The sequence below is a fragment of the Alligator sinensis genome, unplaced genomic scaffold (assembly GCF_000455745.1).
Source record: "Alligator sinensis unplaced genomic scaffold, ASM45574v1 scaffold991_1, whole genome shotgun sequence".
Lineage (NCBI taxonomy): Eukaryota > Metazoa > Chordata > Crocodylia > Alligatoridae > Alligator > Alligator sinensis.
Window position 1 is genome coordinate 831,310 of NW_005842335.1, and position 15,529 is coordinate 846,838.

At 52.4% G+C, this 15,529-nt stretch overlaps 2 protein-coding genes across 2 annotated transcripts in view; both read left to right on the forward strand.

The window, feature by feature from the left end:
• RPL37A (ribosomal protein L37a) overlaps positions 1-4,073 on the forward strand; it is a 5,277-nt gene extending 1,204 nt beyond the window's left edge. Inside the window, exons 2-4 of the mRNA XM_006028695.1 lie at positions 5-127; positions 1,514-1,596; positions 3,916-4,073. Coding sequence (XP_006028757.1) covers positions 5-127; positions 1,514-1,596; positions 3,916-3,979 — 270 coding nt within the window. The 3' untranslated portion in view covers positions 3,980-4,073. The remainder of the gene's footprint in view (positions 1-4; positions 128-1,513; positions 1,597-3,915) is intronic.
• A 6,149-nt stretch (positions 4,074-10,222) lies between these two features.
• Positions 10,223-15,529, forward strand: part of IGFBP2 (insulin like growth factor binding protein 2) — a 144,975-nt gene continuing 139,668 nt past the window's right edge. Inside the window, exon 1 of the mRNA XM_025210100.1 lies at positions 10,223-10,250. Coding sequence (XP_025065885.1) covers positions 10,223-10,250 — 28 coding nt within the window. The remainder of the gene's footprint in view (positions 10,251-15,529) is intronic.

Genomic DNA, 15,529 nt, shown 5'->3' on the forward strand with positions numbered 1-15,529 from the left:
GAAGCGCACCAAGAAGGTCGGGATCGTGGGTAAATACGGGACCCGCTACGGCGCTTCCCTCCGGAAGATGGTGAAGAAGATCGAGATCAGCCAGCACGCCAAGTACACCTGCTCCTTCTGCGGCAAGGTGAGACCCGCGGGGGCGTCTGCGAGCCTTCGAGCGCTTGAAGCGTAGGTCTCCGTGCCACACGCTTTGCACGCGGCGCTTCGCCCTTCCCCTTCCTTTTCCTCTTCTTCCCTTTGGAAAACGCCCTCTGCATATCTTCCACGACACGAAATAGCGATATTTTATTGGTGGGGAAACGAGGCGTTTGGATGGTTCTCCCCATCTGCTCCATTTTGCCCTTGAAATACAGCCGCATTGATGTCCAGTTAACACGAGTTAAGACGTGACGGGCTTCCGGTAGCTGGCGTTTAAAGCCGTGCTTAGGGACGCGTGCGGATTTGATAGTCCTCCAGGCGCGGAGTATCTGGATGCGCAGAGCCCTTGGCTGCCCTGCCTGCGTGCTTCGGTCCGTTCCTGCAGGGAGAGCTTTCACCCTCCGGTCGTTGCACGTGCCGTTCGTTCAGTCTTGGTGGTACAAGTTGCAGTTGAAGGCGCCGTCCTGGCGTAGGTGTGCGTCCACTGAGGACGCGGTGCTTGTCCTACTCCACATCTACACGAACCTCTGTCAAATGGTTGTAACCGAACTGCGTGAGCAAATGTGTAATAAGCGGCTGCCCAAAGTGGGGACTAAACGTAATCCGGGGCTGAATGAGGTCCAGGGCGACCCGCTGGCAGCTTGAGCTACTTCCTGACTTTCATTTTGTATGAGTTAAAAGGCTCCAGTTTTAGACACTTCTGGGAGTAGCCGTTCTTGTAGAGGCCGTTTGGCTCGTTTTAAGGGGGACACAGCTGCATTTTTGTCTCTTCTTTTCCCGGCTACAAGCACTGCTGCCGTTGAGGATCAAGGATTTATTCCTGTTCTTGGTGGGTTTTTGGTTGTAGCCGTATTGGTCTAAAGACATGGGCAGGCAAGGCTTTTTGGGTCAATGTGATCTCTTTTATTAAACCAACGGAGTAGTTGGAAAAAAGTTCTTTGCAAACTTTTGGGCGCAGTCACCCATCTTCAGGCACAGGGAGTCTGCTGGTCTGAGACTCGGAGGAACGAGAGAAGCCAAAAGTGTAGCAGGATGTCCGTGGAAATGTCAGTAGGTAGAAGTTAGAAAGACAAAAGGTAAAACGGAGAAGGAGACAGCAACGATAGAAGACAAGGTAGAAAGAAGCCGTTGGTGAAAAAGGAATAGTAGGAGATCAGGAAAACAAGAATGAGGGACGGAGGAAGTGTGACTGGATGTCAATGAAAATATAAATAGGTGAAAATCAGAAAAACCAAAAGGTAAAACATTGAAGAGAGGGGGAAGAGAGCCGGGGAAAAAAGGCCCAAGGGAAACACTACACTGATAACAGTACCAAGTAAAAAAGAGGCTTTTTTCCTGCTAATGCTCAGCTCGTAAATATTTTGTGTTACAGACCAAAATGAAGAGGAAAGCTGTGGGCATCTGGCATTGTGGATCCTGCATGAAGACGGTGGCAGGTGGTGCCTGGACCTACAAGTAAGAAACCCTGGTGGCTGCCAGGAGCTGGGTCCTTGCTGCTTGCTGAAGCAGGAAGCTTCAGGACTGGTTTTTGATATTTTCATGTTCACTAGTCACTGTGGCAGCTGGGACCTTTCCCTGCGTGGTCCGGGGTCAGCGTCCAGGCGATTCTGTCTAATGTGCAGTAGCAGGATGAACTTCATCTGCCGTTGGGTTTCATAGACATTAGGGCTGGAAAGGACCTCGCAAGATCATCAGGTCCAGCCCTCTGCCCTGGCAGCAGGTCATCCCCTGGGGTCAAAGGAACCCAGGAAGATAAGCATCCAGATGTTCCTTAAAAGAGTCCAGAGTAGTAGGTGCTTGCACCACCTCTGGGGGGGGTCTGTTCCAGGCCTCGGGGGCTCGGACAGTAAAGAAGTTTTTTCCTTATGTCCAGCCTGAAACGGTCTTGCAGGAGTTTGTGACCGTTGGACCTTGTCATCCCCTGGGGCGCTCTGGTGAGCAGGCGTCCCCCCAGATCCTGGTGAGCACCCCATGAGCCTGCGCTTCTCCTGGCGGAAGAGTCCCGTGGCTCGCAGCCTCTCCCCGTAAGGCCTGTTCTCTTGCCCTCTGATCATGCATGTGGCTCTGCTCTGGACTCTTTCAAGCTTCTCCACGTCCTTCCTAAATTGTGGAGCCCAGAACTAGATGCAGTGCTCCAGCTGCGGCCTCACCAAGGCTGAGTGCAATAGAAGGATGACATCCTGGGTCTTGCTTGTGATGCATTGGTTAATGCACGCCAGAGTTTGGTTGGCTTTGCCAGCTGCAGCATCGCATTGGTGGCTCATGTTCATCTTGTGGTCAGTCATGTCCCCCAGTCCCTTTCAACCGTGGTGCTAGTGAGCGTAGCACTAAGTGTGGTGCGGGGTTTTTTCCCCCCCAAGGTGGAGCACTTTGCTTTTCTCCGTATTGAATGGTATCAGGTTTTTATCCGTCCACCTTGCAAGCCTATTGAGGTCGGCCTGGATCACCAGCCTGTCCTCAAGTGTGTTCATTCTTCCCCAAAGTTTGGGGTTGTCAGTGAACTTGGCCAGTCCGCTTTTGACTCCAGTGTCCAGATTCTTTATGAAGACATTAATGAGTCTTGGGGGACACCGCTGGTCACCCAGTGCCATGTTGATTCAGTTCATCAACTTACCACTCTCTGGGTCTGACCTGTAGTCGAGGCCGCAGTTGTCCAATTTTTCCATGAGGACACCAGGTCAAAGGCTTTTGAATAGGCTCCCCATTCACGTCTGTAAGTTCCCCTTGATGTTCTTCACATTCTCCTTTTGATCTTAATGAACCAAAGCTATTTTGGCCATAATTACTTTTTAAAAAAAAAAGAGAGAGACCCTTGGAAATGTTAGTATCAGTTAAACATTAAAAAAAAAAAGAAAAGAAAACCATACATCTGAAAATGTGGAAGTGTGTGGTTCAGATGTCCAAATAACCGTGCCCTGTGCTCAACTCATAGCACTGTCCTAAACGCTTCTCTTCCCCTCCCCTGCCTTTTCTCCGGAGGGTTTGATTTGAAAAGCCGTCACACAGTGAAGTGTGTAAGATCAGCTCTTGATATTGGAAGAGGTCCTGTTTCTTAATTGGTGATTTAAAGAAATCTTAGGTGGTGTGGGCCAGTGACAGTAATCACAGAAAAGTAGGACTGAAAAGTAGTCCTCTGAGGTCATCTGGTCCAACTTTTTGCTGCAGGCAGGATCATCCCTGAGCCCACCCAGCCACGTGTCCGTCTAACTTGCTTTTAAAAACATCCAAGGACGGAGATCCCACAACCAGAGCGGCCTGTTCTCATGCTTAACCACTCTCCTAGCAGGACAGTTCTTCCTGATATCCAGCCTTAATTTCCCTTCTCAATTTAAGACTGTTCTTGTCATCTTAATTCGTTCCTCCGTTATCTGCAGGAATAGATACAGGCTTAAATACTGAAAAAGTCCTTGTACGGATATGCTTGGTAGACATACATTTTGCCTTGTCCCACCCGCCTTTCTTAGCGTGATCACCATTTGTGCCTTAATGAAGGGAGTGTGCGTATCGACACGTACTTATGTAGTGTTCCACGTATAAATGGTGATACGTGCCTATAAAGCAGGGGTGTCACACAGACCTCGTGCCCTAGGAAGAGCAAAGAAATTTATCTGTGTCTGCTTACTGTGATGCATCCAAGGGAAACGATCCCATCACTGAAGAGAAATTCCAGTTACAATTGCTTCTCTTCAGCTGACAAATATTTTGCATCGGGGTAATGTGGTTAAGGCTTGCCGTGTGCTTCAGTGCCGTGACACTGTTTGTTTCTTCTTCCAGCACCACTTCTGCAGTGACGGTCAAATCTGCCATCAGAAGACTGAAGGAACTGAAAGACCAGTAGAAGCGTCCACTTCTCCTCAGGATGCGCACCTCCCTTCTCCCGGCCTCAGACCTCTGCTGTCCCTTTACCAATAAAAAGGGCGATGTGGAACGAAGTCTTGTTTGTACGTTCTTTTGAGAACCGTTGGTCGTAGATCTGTGGTAGGTGTAGACACTGTTGGGAATCCTCCCCGCAGGTGGGAGTTCAGGCAGGGGTTGACGGAAAAGCAGCAGTCTTCATCTGTCCCCTGCTGTTGATACCAATTCCACTGAACCTCCGAGTAGTCCTGTCATAGCGTGTTCTGCACGTTCATTTCTAATGCCTGCCTGCCATCTGACGGCAGGTCCTCGTGAGCTGCTCCTCTAGGGTGGCAAAGCGCTAACATCCTAACTAGCAGCAGTAAAGGAAAACTTAATCCTAAACCACAGTCAGAATTGCTCTTCTTAAGAGGAAAGATCCAGGCTGAGTTGATACAGGCAACCCCTGCTTACCGCTGTTCCGCGTAGCGCTGTTTCACTACAACGCTGGTTTGAAAGTGATGCCTGATTCCACTTCGCGCTCAGCAAGTTTCGTTATAATGCTTGCGGTCACTATCTTGGGTCATTAAAAACACTTGTGGCTGCCATCTTGCAGCGTCAAAAACTTTTGGTTTCGCTTAACGCTCGGTTTTTCAGGAGCCAATTAAGAGCGCTAAGCAGGGGTTGTCTCTGGTCAGCTCCTAATTTCCGTTTCTTGGAGCATTGGGCTACAATTAAGTCCTTCCTGGGTCTTGCTTTCTTGGTGCTCAGCTGTCAGCTGGGCTTGAATTTGGTGCATCTCGCCATTGTTAGCGGTAATCTACCATTTAAAACCTCAGGTAAGAAAAAGAAGGATTAGATTATCTCTAATTAAGCTGAGCGCTTTGGAGCGGAACTGCATTCTCATTTGTGGTATTGTTTGATATTCATAAACCTGGTCTCAAAGACTTTTAAGTGATCAGTACAATTGCATCCGAACAAAACCTGTTTGGGGTCAGGAAGGCATGTTACCCCATGGTTAAATGTGGACGGGGCGTGGGGGAGAGGTGCGGCTGCCTCCCGTTGTAGGCGCACCCCTCTGCCTGGGGTCGCAGTCTTATTTACAGAAGCAGGAAGTTGGCTGTTGTGGTCTCCCTGCCTTCCCTGGGGCAAGTTTGAGTGGCGGGATGTGTCCGGGTCGGCTAGCTTTATAAAGAGCGTAGATGATGGATTGTATAGGATGGTTGGTGGTGTTGAGAGTCACGGCATCAGCCAAAATGTAAGATTCAGAAACGGCCTAAACAGCGGAGCCCAGTGAAGTGGGCACGGGCTCCAAGCCTCAAGTGAGAGAAAACCACCTGCCTCAGGTCGTCGGCGGGATGAGATGACCTCTGGAGGTCCCTTCCACCCGACTCTGATTTCTACCTTCAGATGCTCCCAAAATGGGAAATTCTGCATTTTTACAACTGTCTTGCATGGCTTGATCCCAAGCTGAAAACACCAAACACATCTTGCCGCTGCACCTCCCCTAGCTGGGTCCCGCCTTGGGTTCGTGCCATGGGTCAGGGCCTGCTGGGCACCTGCGCGTGCAACTGGGGACCGGGGCAAGAGGCGACGGTTGGGGTGAGGGTGGGAACGAGCGCGTCCTTGCTGCCTTCAAAGTCCATGGCAAGCCTGTTGTCACCTCGCGAGACAGGGGCCCTGGAGCCGTTATCATGGTGTGTGGATTCGTGACTGGTACTTTTTTAAAGGAGCCTCTCCCTCCCCCGGGATAAACTCATTGAGCTGGGGATTGTGCATCTACAGAGGAGGGGCAAGGCAGTTTTCCCTCTTCCCAAACCTGGGCATTTGAACCACAATGTGCTCCATTGGAAGCCCAGAAATTTGCCAAAACTTCCCCGTGTGTGGTGGCTTCGGGATTTTAAACGAATTCCTGTCAGCTCGAGAGAGCCTCTCAGCACAGCCCTAAATGTCTGTCATTACAGCATCAACGATGGATACGGTCCAGTCCTACTTAACATCGCACGATGACAACTCGCCCTTGGAGCTAAGCAGCACGAGCGTGTGCTGGCTTTATTATTAATGTCTGCACTTTAGGTGTATAAATTGCTTGGCGTTGGAAATGGCATCAGCTTGCCGCTGGCGTTCTGCATAGCTGTGACCTTGGTTTGCTTCGTCTTGAGGCTCTTGGCTTCCAGCTCCACGCCGACTCCAGGAGACGACGCTGTGCTCGGTTGAATGTTAAGGAGATGATAAAAAACAAAATCCCTGAAATCAAATGTTACGGGGTGGGTGGGCACGTGGAGCCTGTCTGTCATGGGTGGGCCACGCCAAGGTGGCCAAGACTGCTGTGATCTTGGCACGGGAGAGCTCAGGCAGCACCCTAGTTTCATAGGTGGCCCTCCTCTGGACCCTCTCCATGCTGTCCCCATCCCTGCTGAAGTGCGGTGCCCAGAACTGGACGCAGTACTCCAGCTGCGGCCTGATGTATTTGGACTTGAATAGTTGTAGTGTTGCAGCAAGGGTGAGTGTCTGCTGCCGCAGCAGAGATTATGCTCTGATTTCCAGCACCAGAGGACGAATTCAAGACCAGAGAACTCCAGGCTGCAGCCTGGAAAGGCCGAAGGCTGATGTTGCTCAAGATACCGGGTATATAGAGGCAGTTACATCAGACGATGTGTGAGAAAACATCTCATCGTCCGACAAGGCTCTTTGGATAAATCCGATATCTTTTATTAGACTGACTAAAATAGTTGGGAGAAATTAGTCTTCGCAAGCTGTTGAGTACCAACAGCCTTCTTCAGGCTCCCTCTGCCTGCAGAAAGGTGCTTGTACCCGAAAGCTTGCAAAGAAGAATTTTTCCAACCATTTTAGTCTGTCTAATAAAAGATATCGGATTTACCCAAAGAGCCTTGTCTGGCGATGACCTTAGACCAACACCGCTAAAACATCTCATCTGCGCTCTGTTCCTAATGACGTTTCTGGGGAGATGCCTGCCTTGGTGAAATAGTCTCGAACAGAGATGTATCATAACACAACTGCTTGTGTTACGGATACAGATGCGTTCTTGGTAGAGGTGCATCAATACATCGGTCCCATACTGGATCGGCACCAGTATAAGCCCAATTAACTGTATTGGCAATTGCCTTTTTTTGGCTGATGTGGCCTATATTGTCACTGATAAATGCTGCAGCGCAGCACGCAGGTGGCAGGAGCAGAGCCCGGCAGCGTGGAGAGCAGCTGAGACCACTGGTAAGTCTGTTGTGGGGGAAGGGGTGTGGGAGGGGGCAGATCGAGGCCCCTACGGAGAGGGAAGGAGTGGAGCAGGGGCAGGTGCTCCAGGTTAGGCCAACATTAGTGTGGGATGATTTAGGCAGGGATGATCCGGTCCCAGCAGGGACTGGGCTAAAATAAAAAGCCCCGGGGTTGGGGAGAGGGAAAAATGCAAAATTTCCCATTTTGGGAGCATCTGAAGGTAGAAATCAGAGTCGGGCTGGAAGGGACCTCCAGAGGTCATCTCATCCCGCGGACGACCTGAGGCAGGATCATCCCCATCCGAACCATGCTATACAATCCATCATCTAAACTCTTCCTAAATCTACAGTCAAGTCTGACACGTCACACCACACTCAAACTTGCCCCAGGGAAAGCAGGGAGCCCACAGCAGCCAGCGTCCCGCTTCCGCTAAAGGTGGTTCTTGCGAAAGGCAGGGGTGCGTCTACAAAGGAAGGCAGCCACACGCTTCCCCCTCCTCCCCAGTCCAGAGCCATTTAACCATGGGGTAAATGTCCTTCCTGACCCCAGATAGGTTTCATTCAGATGCAGTTTGCCAGGTGGCAGCCGCAGGAGGGAGGTTTGGGGGCATTACGGCACATTTTGCGATGGCTGCAGCCCCACCCCCCCATAGCCCTCCCAGTGCTGCTGCCACCCGCCCGAGTGCAGCCCAGCTCAGACCCCCACCGGGACAAGCCCAGCCGAGCCACTCCACCCCGCGTGCAGATCTGGGGGCACATGCCCCCCCATGCCCTCCTGGGCTGTGTGCAGCGGCTCCAGCTCAGAGCTACAAGGGCTGTAAGCTCCCCGCTGACCCCGGGGAGCTGGGGCAGGGTGGCTGCCAGGAGCCCCGTGGAGGCCAGGGAGCTGTGGTGTTCACACGCAACAGCAGTGTCCGTGGACACTGCAGTTGCTCCATCTCTGCTCCCTGTCCTCCCGGTAGAAGCAGATCCTAGAGGGAAGGAGATGCTGTTAGAAAGTCCCTGGGCCCATGCTTGCAGCCAGCACTGCATCACAGCAGCTGCACCAGCCTTCCCTTGCCCCTGTCCCCAGTGTGTCCTGGTGCCCGGGGCATGGAGCAGGGCAAAGGCAGGGCCTATGGGGGCTGATGCCTCCCCCCAGACTGGGGGCATTGGGGTCTGCAGTGGGCGCAGGGTTGGGGGCAGTGCTGTTTGTTCTAAAGCTGGAAGCAGACGGGGCAGACCCGGGTTCCCCATTCCTGCCCGAGCCTGGCAGGGCGCTCGCCCAGACTCACTCAAAGGCCGGGGGTTGGATGCATGTGTCATTGCAACCCTTCGCTTGCAGGAAAAACAAGACAGCCTGTGGTGCTGGATGCCCACCACAGAGCCAGCCGTTCTACCCAGCCCCCGTTGGCCCGCCCCAAAGCCAGCTGCCTTGGGAGGACCTGGAATTACCACCCTCAGAGCTAGCTGCAGTGGGGGCCCCATTATACCCAGCCCCGGCGCCCACCCCAGAGCCAGCTGCATCTTGGCACTGGGCACCGATGCCCTGTACAACCAGCCCCCAGTGCCCCAGCCCAGAGGCAGCAGGATCTAAGCCCCTTGTTACACCAGCCCTGATGCCCCAACCCAGAGCCAGCCGCATGCTTCTCTCTTGGACGCTTACCCTTGCCTCGTCAAAGGTGACCATCTCCAGACCTCGTTTTTTTACAGATGGTCACACACGCGGAGTTGTTCGTGGGAGTGGCTGGAGAAGAGGTCCCTGCGAGGCTGGTCTTTGTGGGAATAACTGGAGAAGTAGTCATGACCTCGAAGGAGCTGGAAGCTGCAGGAGATGTGGGATGTTTAGGCAGATGTGGATCCAGCACCCCCAGACAGCACGTGGGACGAGACCCATCCCAGAGCACCCGGTAAGAGAGCGCCTGGGCCTGGTACAGCAGGGGCTGAGCTGCGGCTGGCTCGGGGGTGGTGCTGGGGCTGGGCATAACAGCATCACCCCCTTGAGCTGAAGTGCCTGGCTCCCAGCTACCCCTGCTCCCATGAACCAGGCTGCCACTCCTCTCCCGGAGCTGGGAGAGAACCCAGGTGCCCGGGCCCCTGCTCCCCCTCCCCGTTGCTTACTGTGAAAGAAGTCCATCCCAGCCCCCTCTTTTTGGGGTGTCTGTTTTCCTCCTCTCTCTCTGCCCATGCATCTGTCAACCTGTTGCCTAGGGCAGGGGTTGTCAACCGGGGGTACACGTACCCCCCGCGATACTTAGAACAGTCCTAAGGGGTACGCGTGGGCAGGCAGCGATGGAGCTTCCCTGCCCCGCAGAGGGGTGCTGCTGCTCTCACCCCACCCCGGCTCTGCTCCTGGGAGGTGGCGACGTGCCGTCCCTGCCTCTCCGCTCTGTGTCCGGCCACATGCCACCTCTCTCCCCAGCTCTGCATCTGGCCACTTAAAAAATAAGTATAAATATAAATTAGGGGTGTGTGAAATTTTGCCCGAACAAAAGCGTTTGAAACAGCTCTGAAATGAAACAAGGGAGCTCAAAATGTTTTGAAACTTTCAAAATGTTTCAAGTTTTGAAGCCAGGTTTACTGGCTTCAGTGCCGGTCCCAGCTGGCAGCACCCCCCTCCTCTCTGGCAGGCAGATCGGGGGCTCACCTGCACCCCTGGGAGGGCTGCGGGGGCTGTGCCAGAGTCCTCCCGGGGATGCGGGCCCCAGTCTGCCTAGTGCTGGGTACAGCCCGTGCCCAGCACCGGGAAGATTTGTGCTGCCGCTGGCCCCAGGCGGCAGTACCTGGCTGCCTCCTGTCATCCGGCAGGCAGATCAGGGGCCTGCACCCCCGGGAGGACTCCAACACAGCCCCCACAGCCCTCTCGGGGGTGTGGGTGGGCTCCTAATCCGCATGTCTGCCTCATTTTATGATTCCCTATTATAACCTATGGGTGAAATGGCGAAACAGCATTGAAACAGCCAAAGAGTTTCGACGAAACGAAACAGAACAGTGCTTTCGAAATGAAACTCGGAATGAAACGCTGTTCCGTCGCAATGTCGAAACGGAAATTGAAGTGGGACGGTGCTGTTTCGCACAGCCCTAATATATATATGCGCACACATGCACACCCCCACCAACATAAAACTATAGGCAATATCTTTTCAATCCTACACCACCCCTCAGGATGCAGTAAGTAATAGGGTGGAGCCCAAACAAGGGTTTCACTAAGAGTCATGCAATATTAAGTCTATTAAAATACAAACTCACCAAACAGGGAATATAGATACACAAAATATAGGGTAAGCCCACCACATACAAATCAATGCAAATACTCTATACACAGGTGAGGGAACAGGTATTCAGAAAAGGGAGTGTCATCAAATGTAATCTTACACTCTCGTAGGGCACAGAGGTTACAAAGCTTGAGGTGCAGGGCCCAGGGGGAATGAAGAAGAAAAGCAATAAGCTATACTAAAATAATAGCAATGCCCCAGGAAAAGGTGGCCCCGGAGGGGAGTGGGGAGCCCCAGATACCCCAGCTGCCCCTTTAACCAACTTAAATAACCCAGCTGCTCGCCACGGGGGGTGGGCGGTTCTCCTCCCCTGTAGAAATTCCCTTCCTGGGCAGCTCAACTGCTCCGAGGCCCAGTGAGGCTGTCCTCAGCTCCCAGGGTGAGGCGTCCCCTTCCTTGCCAGGGGTCCCTTGGGCCCACTCCTGGCCCCGTGCACCGGCCCATGCACCGTAGGCTTCTCTTGGCCCTCTGGGTACTGATCTGCACACCACATGCCCGGCCTTGTGCCAGGTGGGAGACTCCTGCTGCCAGGTGCAGCTCCAGGGTCTTGGTCTGCTCCTAGACCCTCCATGCACCACTATGTGCACCGCTTACCCTGCCTCGCGCAGAGGGTTGGAGACCTGAGCCGCCTCGTGCAGCTCCGGGGTCTCGGTTCACTCCTGAACCCTCCATGCACCGGCTGTGCACTGACACCATGCTCCTTCACAGGGGGGCTGGGGGACGTGGCCACTTGCCGCTCCCCATCTGGCGAGTCTCCTCGGGCTCTTCTGAGGCAACCACTCTACCCCGCTGGCCAGTTCTGCCAGCTCTTCTCAACCCTCTTCTGCATCCCACATCACAGCCACCCATGTGCCAGGCATGCTGCCTTTGTATCCTCTTTGGAGGCTCCACCCCCAGATTGCAAATGGCCCAATCAGAGATAGAGGGGGTTAGTCCCCGCTCTGGCCCAGCTCTTCACCTCACCCCTGGGTGGGGGGGGGAGCCTCTCCCCTTGCCTTTCCTGATTGGTGGGGAATGCCCCACTAATCACTCTGAGCCCTTTCAAGCTGGCAAGCCTGCCCCACGTGTTTAGCCAAACTCCTAATCCCTTTAGAGCAGGGGCCAGCAATATATATACGGCCCGAAGCCTGGGATCTGCCCCACAGCCCTGCTTCACCTCTGCAAAATATGTCGTTCTCGCTAAGGGTCATGGCAGGCAGGGCCCAGTCCCTGCTCTGCTTTGCCCTGGATGGTTCCCCCCTGCCCCAGTGCAGCCTGGGGGAGCTGGAACTGGGTCCAGGCTGGTTCCAGTTATGTGTAAACAGGCTCTGGGCTGAACTGGATTCCTCCCCAGGTTTAAGGCAGGGGCTGGCAATATCCCTGCCATGAGTACCCCGAGGCCTTGCTGCTTGCAGTGGTGGTGGGCTGTGCACAATCGGGGGTGGGGGAGGCAAGTTTGTAGGTGGGCTGCCACATGCACACCCCACCATACACATGTACCCACATCCCCCTTGCACCACTATACACATGCGCCCACAACCCCTCATGCATACCCCACACACTCTCTCAGTCACTCTACCCCTCCACACACACCACAACCTACCTCCCACACACCCCATCCACACCCCACATGCCCATACCCTCCCACCAGCTCTGTACCCCCCCCCCCCCCAAAAAAAATATACAAAGTAAGGCTTCATTTTAAGCACTTATGCAGTCATCTCTATGTGCACTACACCATTTGGCGACTGTTAATCCTTCTGAATCATGGTGTATGCATGGGAGGTCACCCAGACCTTGGATGCACGTGCCTAGGCAGGAGTTTTGGAGGCTGCCCAGGGCTTCCATCCCCCCTTTAGGCCATTGAGACAGAATTGAAAGGCCCAACTGGGTCTAGATGTTTAGTGCCTCTACGGCTGTGGTTGTATAAGTGTCTGGGAATTGAACCCTGTGCGGTGGACAAGGATTCCACCGCTGAACCACCGGGGACTCCGTGCACTATTCAAGAGCATATAACTCAGGACAAAAATGTTTTTGAAATCAAATTAATATATGTTGTTTGATTTTTAGAATTAATTTGGTTGGTTTTTTTCAGGTTCTAAGATGACAACCCCCCTTGCCGAAAGGAGTACTTCCATTGGCAAAGGTCAAGGGTTAGGGGCAGGACTTCCAGTTCCAAGATGGCAACCAGGAGGCAGGGCACCTGTCCAGGGGTGGGGCTACCCTTGTGGCCTTCCACAGCTCACCAAACCTCATTAAGTGGCCCTTCAGCTGAAATAATTGCCCGCCCCTGACCTAATGCCAATCTCTGGTACTTCCCTGGCCCGCACGTCTGCAGCGTCTGTGCACTTTTCTTTAATGGACCTCTCTTAGTAAGCTTGGGCTATATATACACTTATCCACATTTAACAGAGGGGGAAAGTAAAGCTCGCAGAGAGTGTGCCCCTTGGCAGGTGGTGGTGCAGGGGCCACTAGCCCATCTTTCCTTGCTGAAGATGGGAGTCCTCTGCTTTTTCCTTGTTCCCTCTATACACATTATCATCAGCTGTTGGAAGAGCTCAAGAGGCTTCTCATGCTTCTTGGAAGAACTTTGTTTTACATGGAAGATCCCCGTAAAGACATATTTACCCTTAAAAGTCCTCTCCACGCGGTGGACTGTTCCTTTTGGATGATCAAAGCCAATGCCCACAACAGACCAATTCATCGTCGTCTTCTGTGGTGCTACACATATTAGCAGCCGATAACAGCCAGGCCTGAGCCCCTCTGCACAACACAGCTGGCCTGTAGGCAAGCATGGCTTTTATTGCTGCATTATCTTCCTTTTCCTCATCCTCCAATTAGGTTAATCCATTTGCCATTAGCCTAGAAGGTTTTATTTTCAGAACAGAGTTCATACGGTGTCTGCCATCACGGGGTCTCAACAGATGATTACGTTCACAAGACGACAGATATGGACGGAGCTCTTAAGAGTTGTTAATGGCCTAACCCTTGCTAGAGGCAGGATAGATCTTGGCGACTAGCTAAATGGGGGATGCATAGCATAATCTTTGGTAAGCATCACTGCCACGGGAACAGGAGCTTGAGACTGAAGTATTTGAAATGGCCCCTTGGCGGAGCTGCAGCTCCACAGATCTCCGTCTACCCTGAGACCACAGCTTTTGTCAGGATGTGTCAGGCTTGGATGTATCCTTGGATATCGGGGCTTATTCAGAATTGCCCTAATGAGCAGTCAATGAGTTTTCTGGAGGAGACGGTAAACCTTGTGCTTGAAAATCAGAATGAGCTCTCCTGTGGGGCAGCTTATCTGACATCTGCTCTTCTCTGACGCCTCTAGATCAGTGGTTCTCAACTTTTTTTTAGACTTGAGGCATAATTTGGAAAAAGCCAACTCTTAGTTTGCACTCTTTTTTTGCCTATAGAAAAATAATAAAGCAGTTTTTCTATTGCAAAGGACTCGGAAAGACCACAACTGGATTTCTATTTGAAATCTCTGGGTCGATCTTATGAATCCTGTTTGTGAACCCAACCGTGCAAACATTGTGGCACCCTTGAAAAGATCTCAGGGCACCCCCGGGTGATCACTGATGACCGATCTAGATTAGCTGTCGCTGATGAGAGGCTGCTGGACTACCTACCTGACTCTGGTCTTCTCATGTCCGACTGGGATAATAGGATCCAATGGAGACCGCAGGCACCGTCCAGCGTTGATTCTGGTTTTGGTTACGTTTTTCAGTGAGCAAGCAGACATGGTGGCATTTGAGCAGCTGATGGCTGAATTGGAAAGCACAATAGCTTCTCTTTGTTGGGAAGAGTGTATGTTGAAAAAGGAGAGAGAAGACCTGATTCAGTTACTGGAGACCACCCAAAAAGCTCTTTCAAAGGCACCAGCAGAAAGTCATGCAGGTAATTGCTTTGACCTTTGGTTGGAGAAAGTGCAGTAGATAACCTCTTGAACTTAAGGTACTTCTGAAAGAGGCAGTGACGCTTTGAAACTCAGTCACTTCCAACAAAGGAAAGTCATTTTAAATGCAGTGTGCATCTGCCCGTTGCGGTTGTCGTTACGATTGTAATCTCTCAATATGTTGTTGCTACGATCTAAAGATCTTGCTGTTCTGATTGTGCCTCCAATCTTATGGATGTAGGGCTTGCTTATGCAGGGAGATAACAACCCTGAGAGCAAGTATCCTTGGTCTTCCTTATCTCGCTTCCTGCCTTTGGGGTACAAAATGCATCATGCCATTGCAGTAGGGTTTTGGGCATGGGTGCTCTTGCTTGTCTTGCAGCATTTGGGCCCAAGGAGATTTGCCAGCCACGGTGACTTGTGCACCGTGTCGTATTGCCTCAGTGGACCTTCCCTTCCCCTGCTTGCAGCACGAACCAATCCCACTAATTTGGCTGAACAGGGAAGGACCTAATGACTCATTCTGGTGTCCACAGCTGAGGAAGAACTGCTTGGCTTGCAGAAAGAGTCTGCCAAGGAGGGGATCGTGAAGCTGACGGACAGCTGGACGCCCGCACCGACCAGCTGGGAGCGGTAAAGTTCCTTCCCAGGAAGAAGTGAACGTCTCTGTCCTCCTTGGGAGACTCGCGTTCAGCAGATTGAGCGTCCACCCGTGCCGTTATTTTGGGAGGGGGCATGGAAAGAACGGCACATCGAGCCTCACTCTATTAGTCAGCTGAGTGACAGCTCACTAATTTGACTTCATTTCACCTCATTCACCATGAGAAGCTGCACAACAGCGTTATCCTGGGGTCAAGGAAACCAGGACATGGCCAGTTGACGGTTCGTGGGGCAGGGAGAGTGGGAGAAAGGACATGAAGCAAGCCCCAAGGCAGGATAAATCCATCTGGAAATTCTCCTTCTCATCTGTTTCACTTAAGCAGGGTTTTGTTTCCAGAAGACGGGTTAGCTCAGGGGTTTCCATCTGGTATCAAAGGGGTGCAAGCCAGGAGCTCGGGAAGGTTCAGTTGAGCTCTCGAGTTGACTCCTGTTTTGTTGCCCCTTGCTCCAAACAGTCTTGTTCTCCTTCCAGCTGCTCATCTAACGTCTGTATTTAAGGTCCATATGCCCTTTGTCATTTCCTGCTG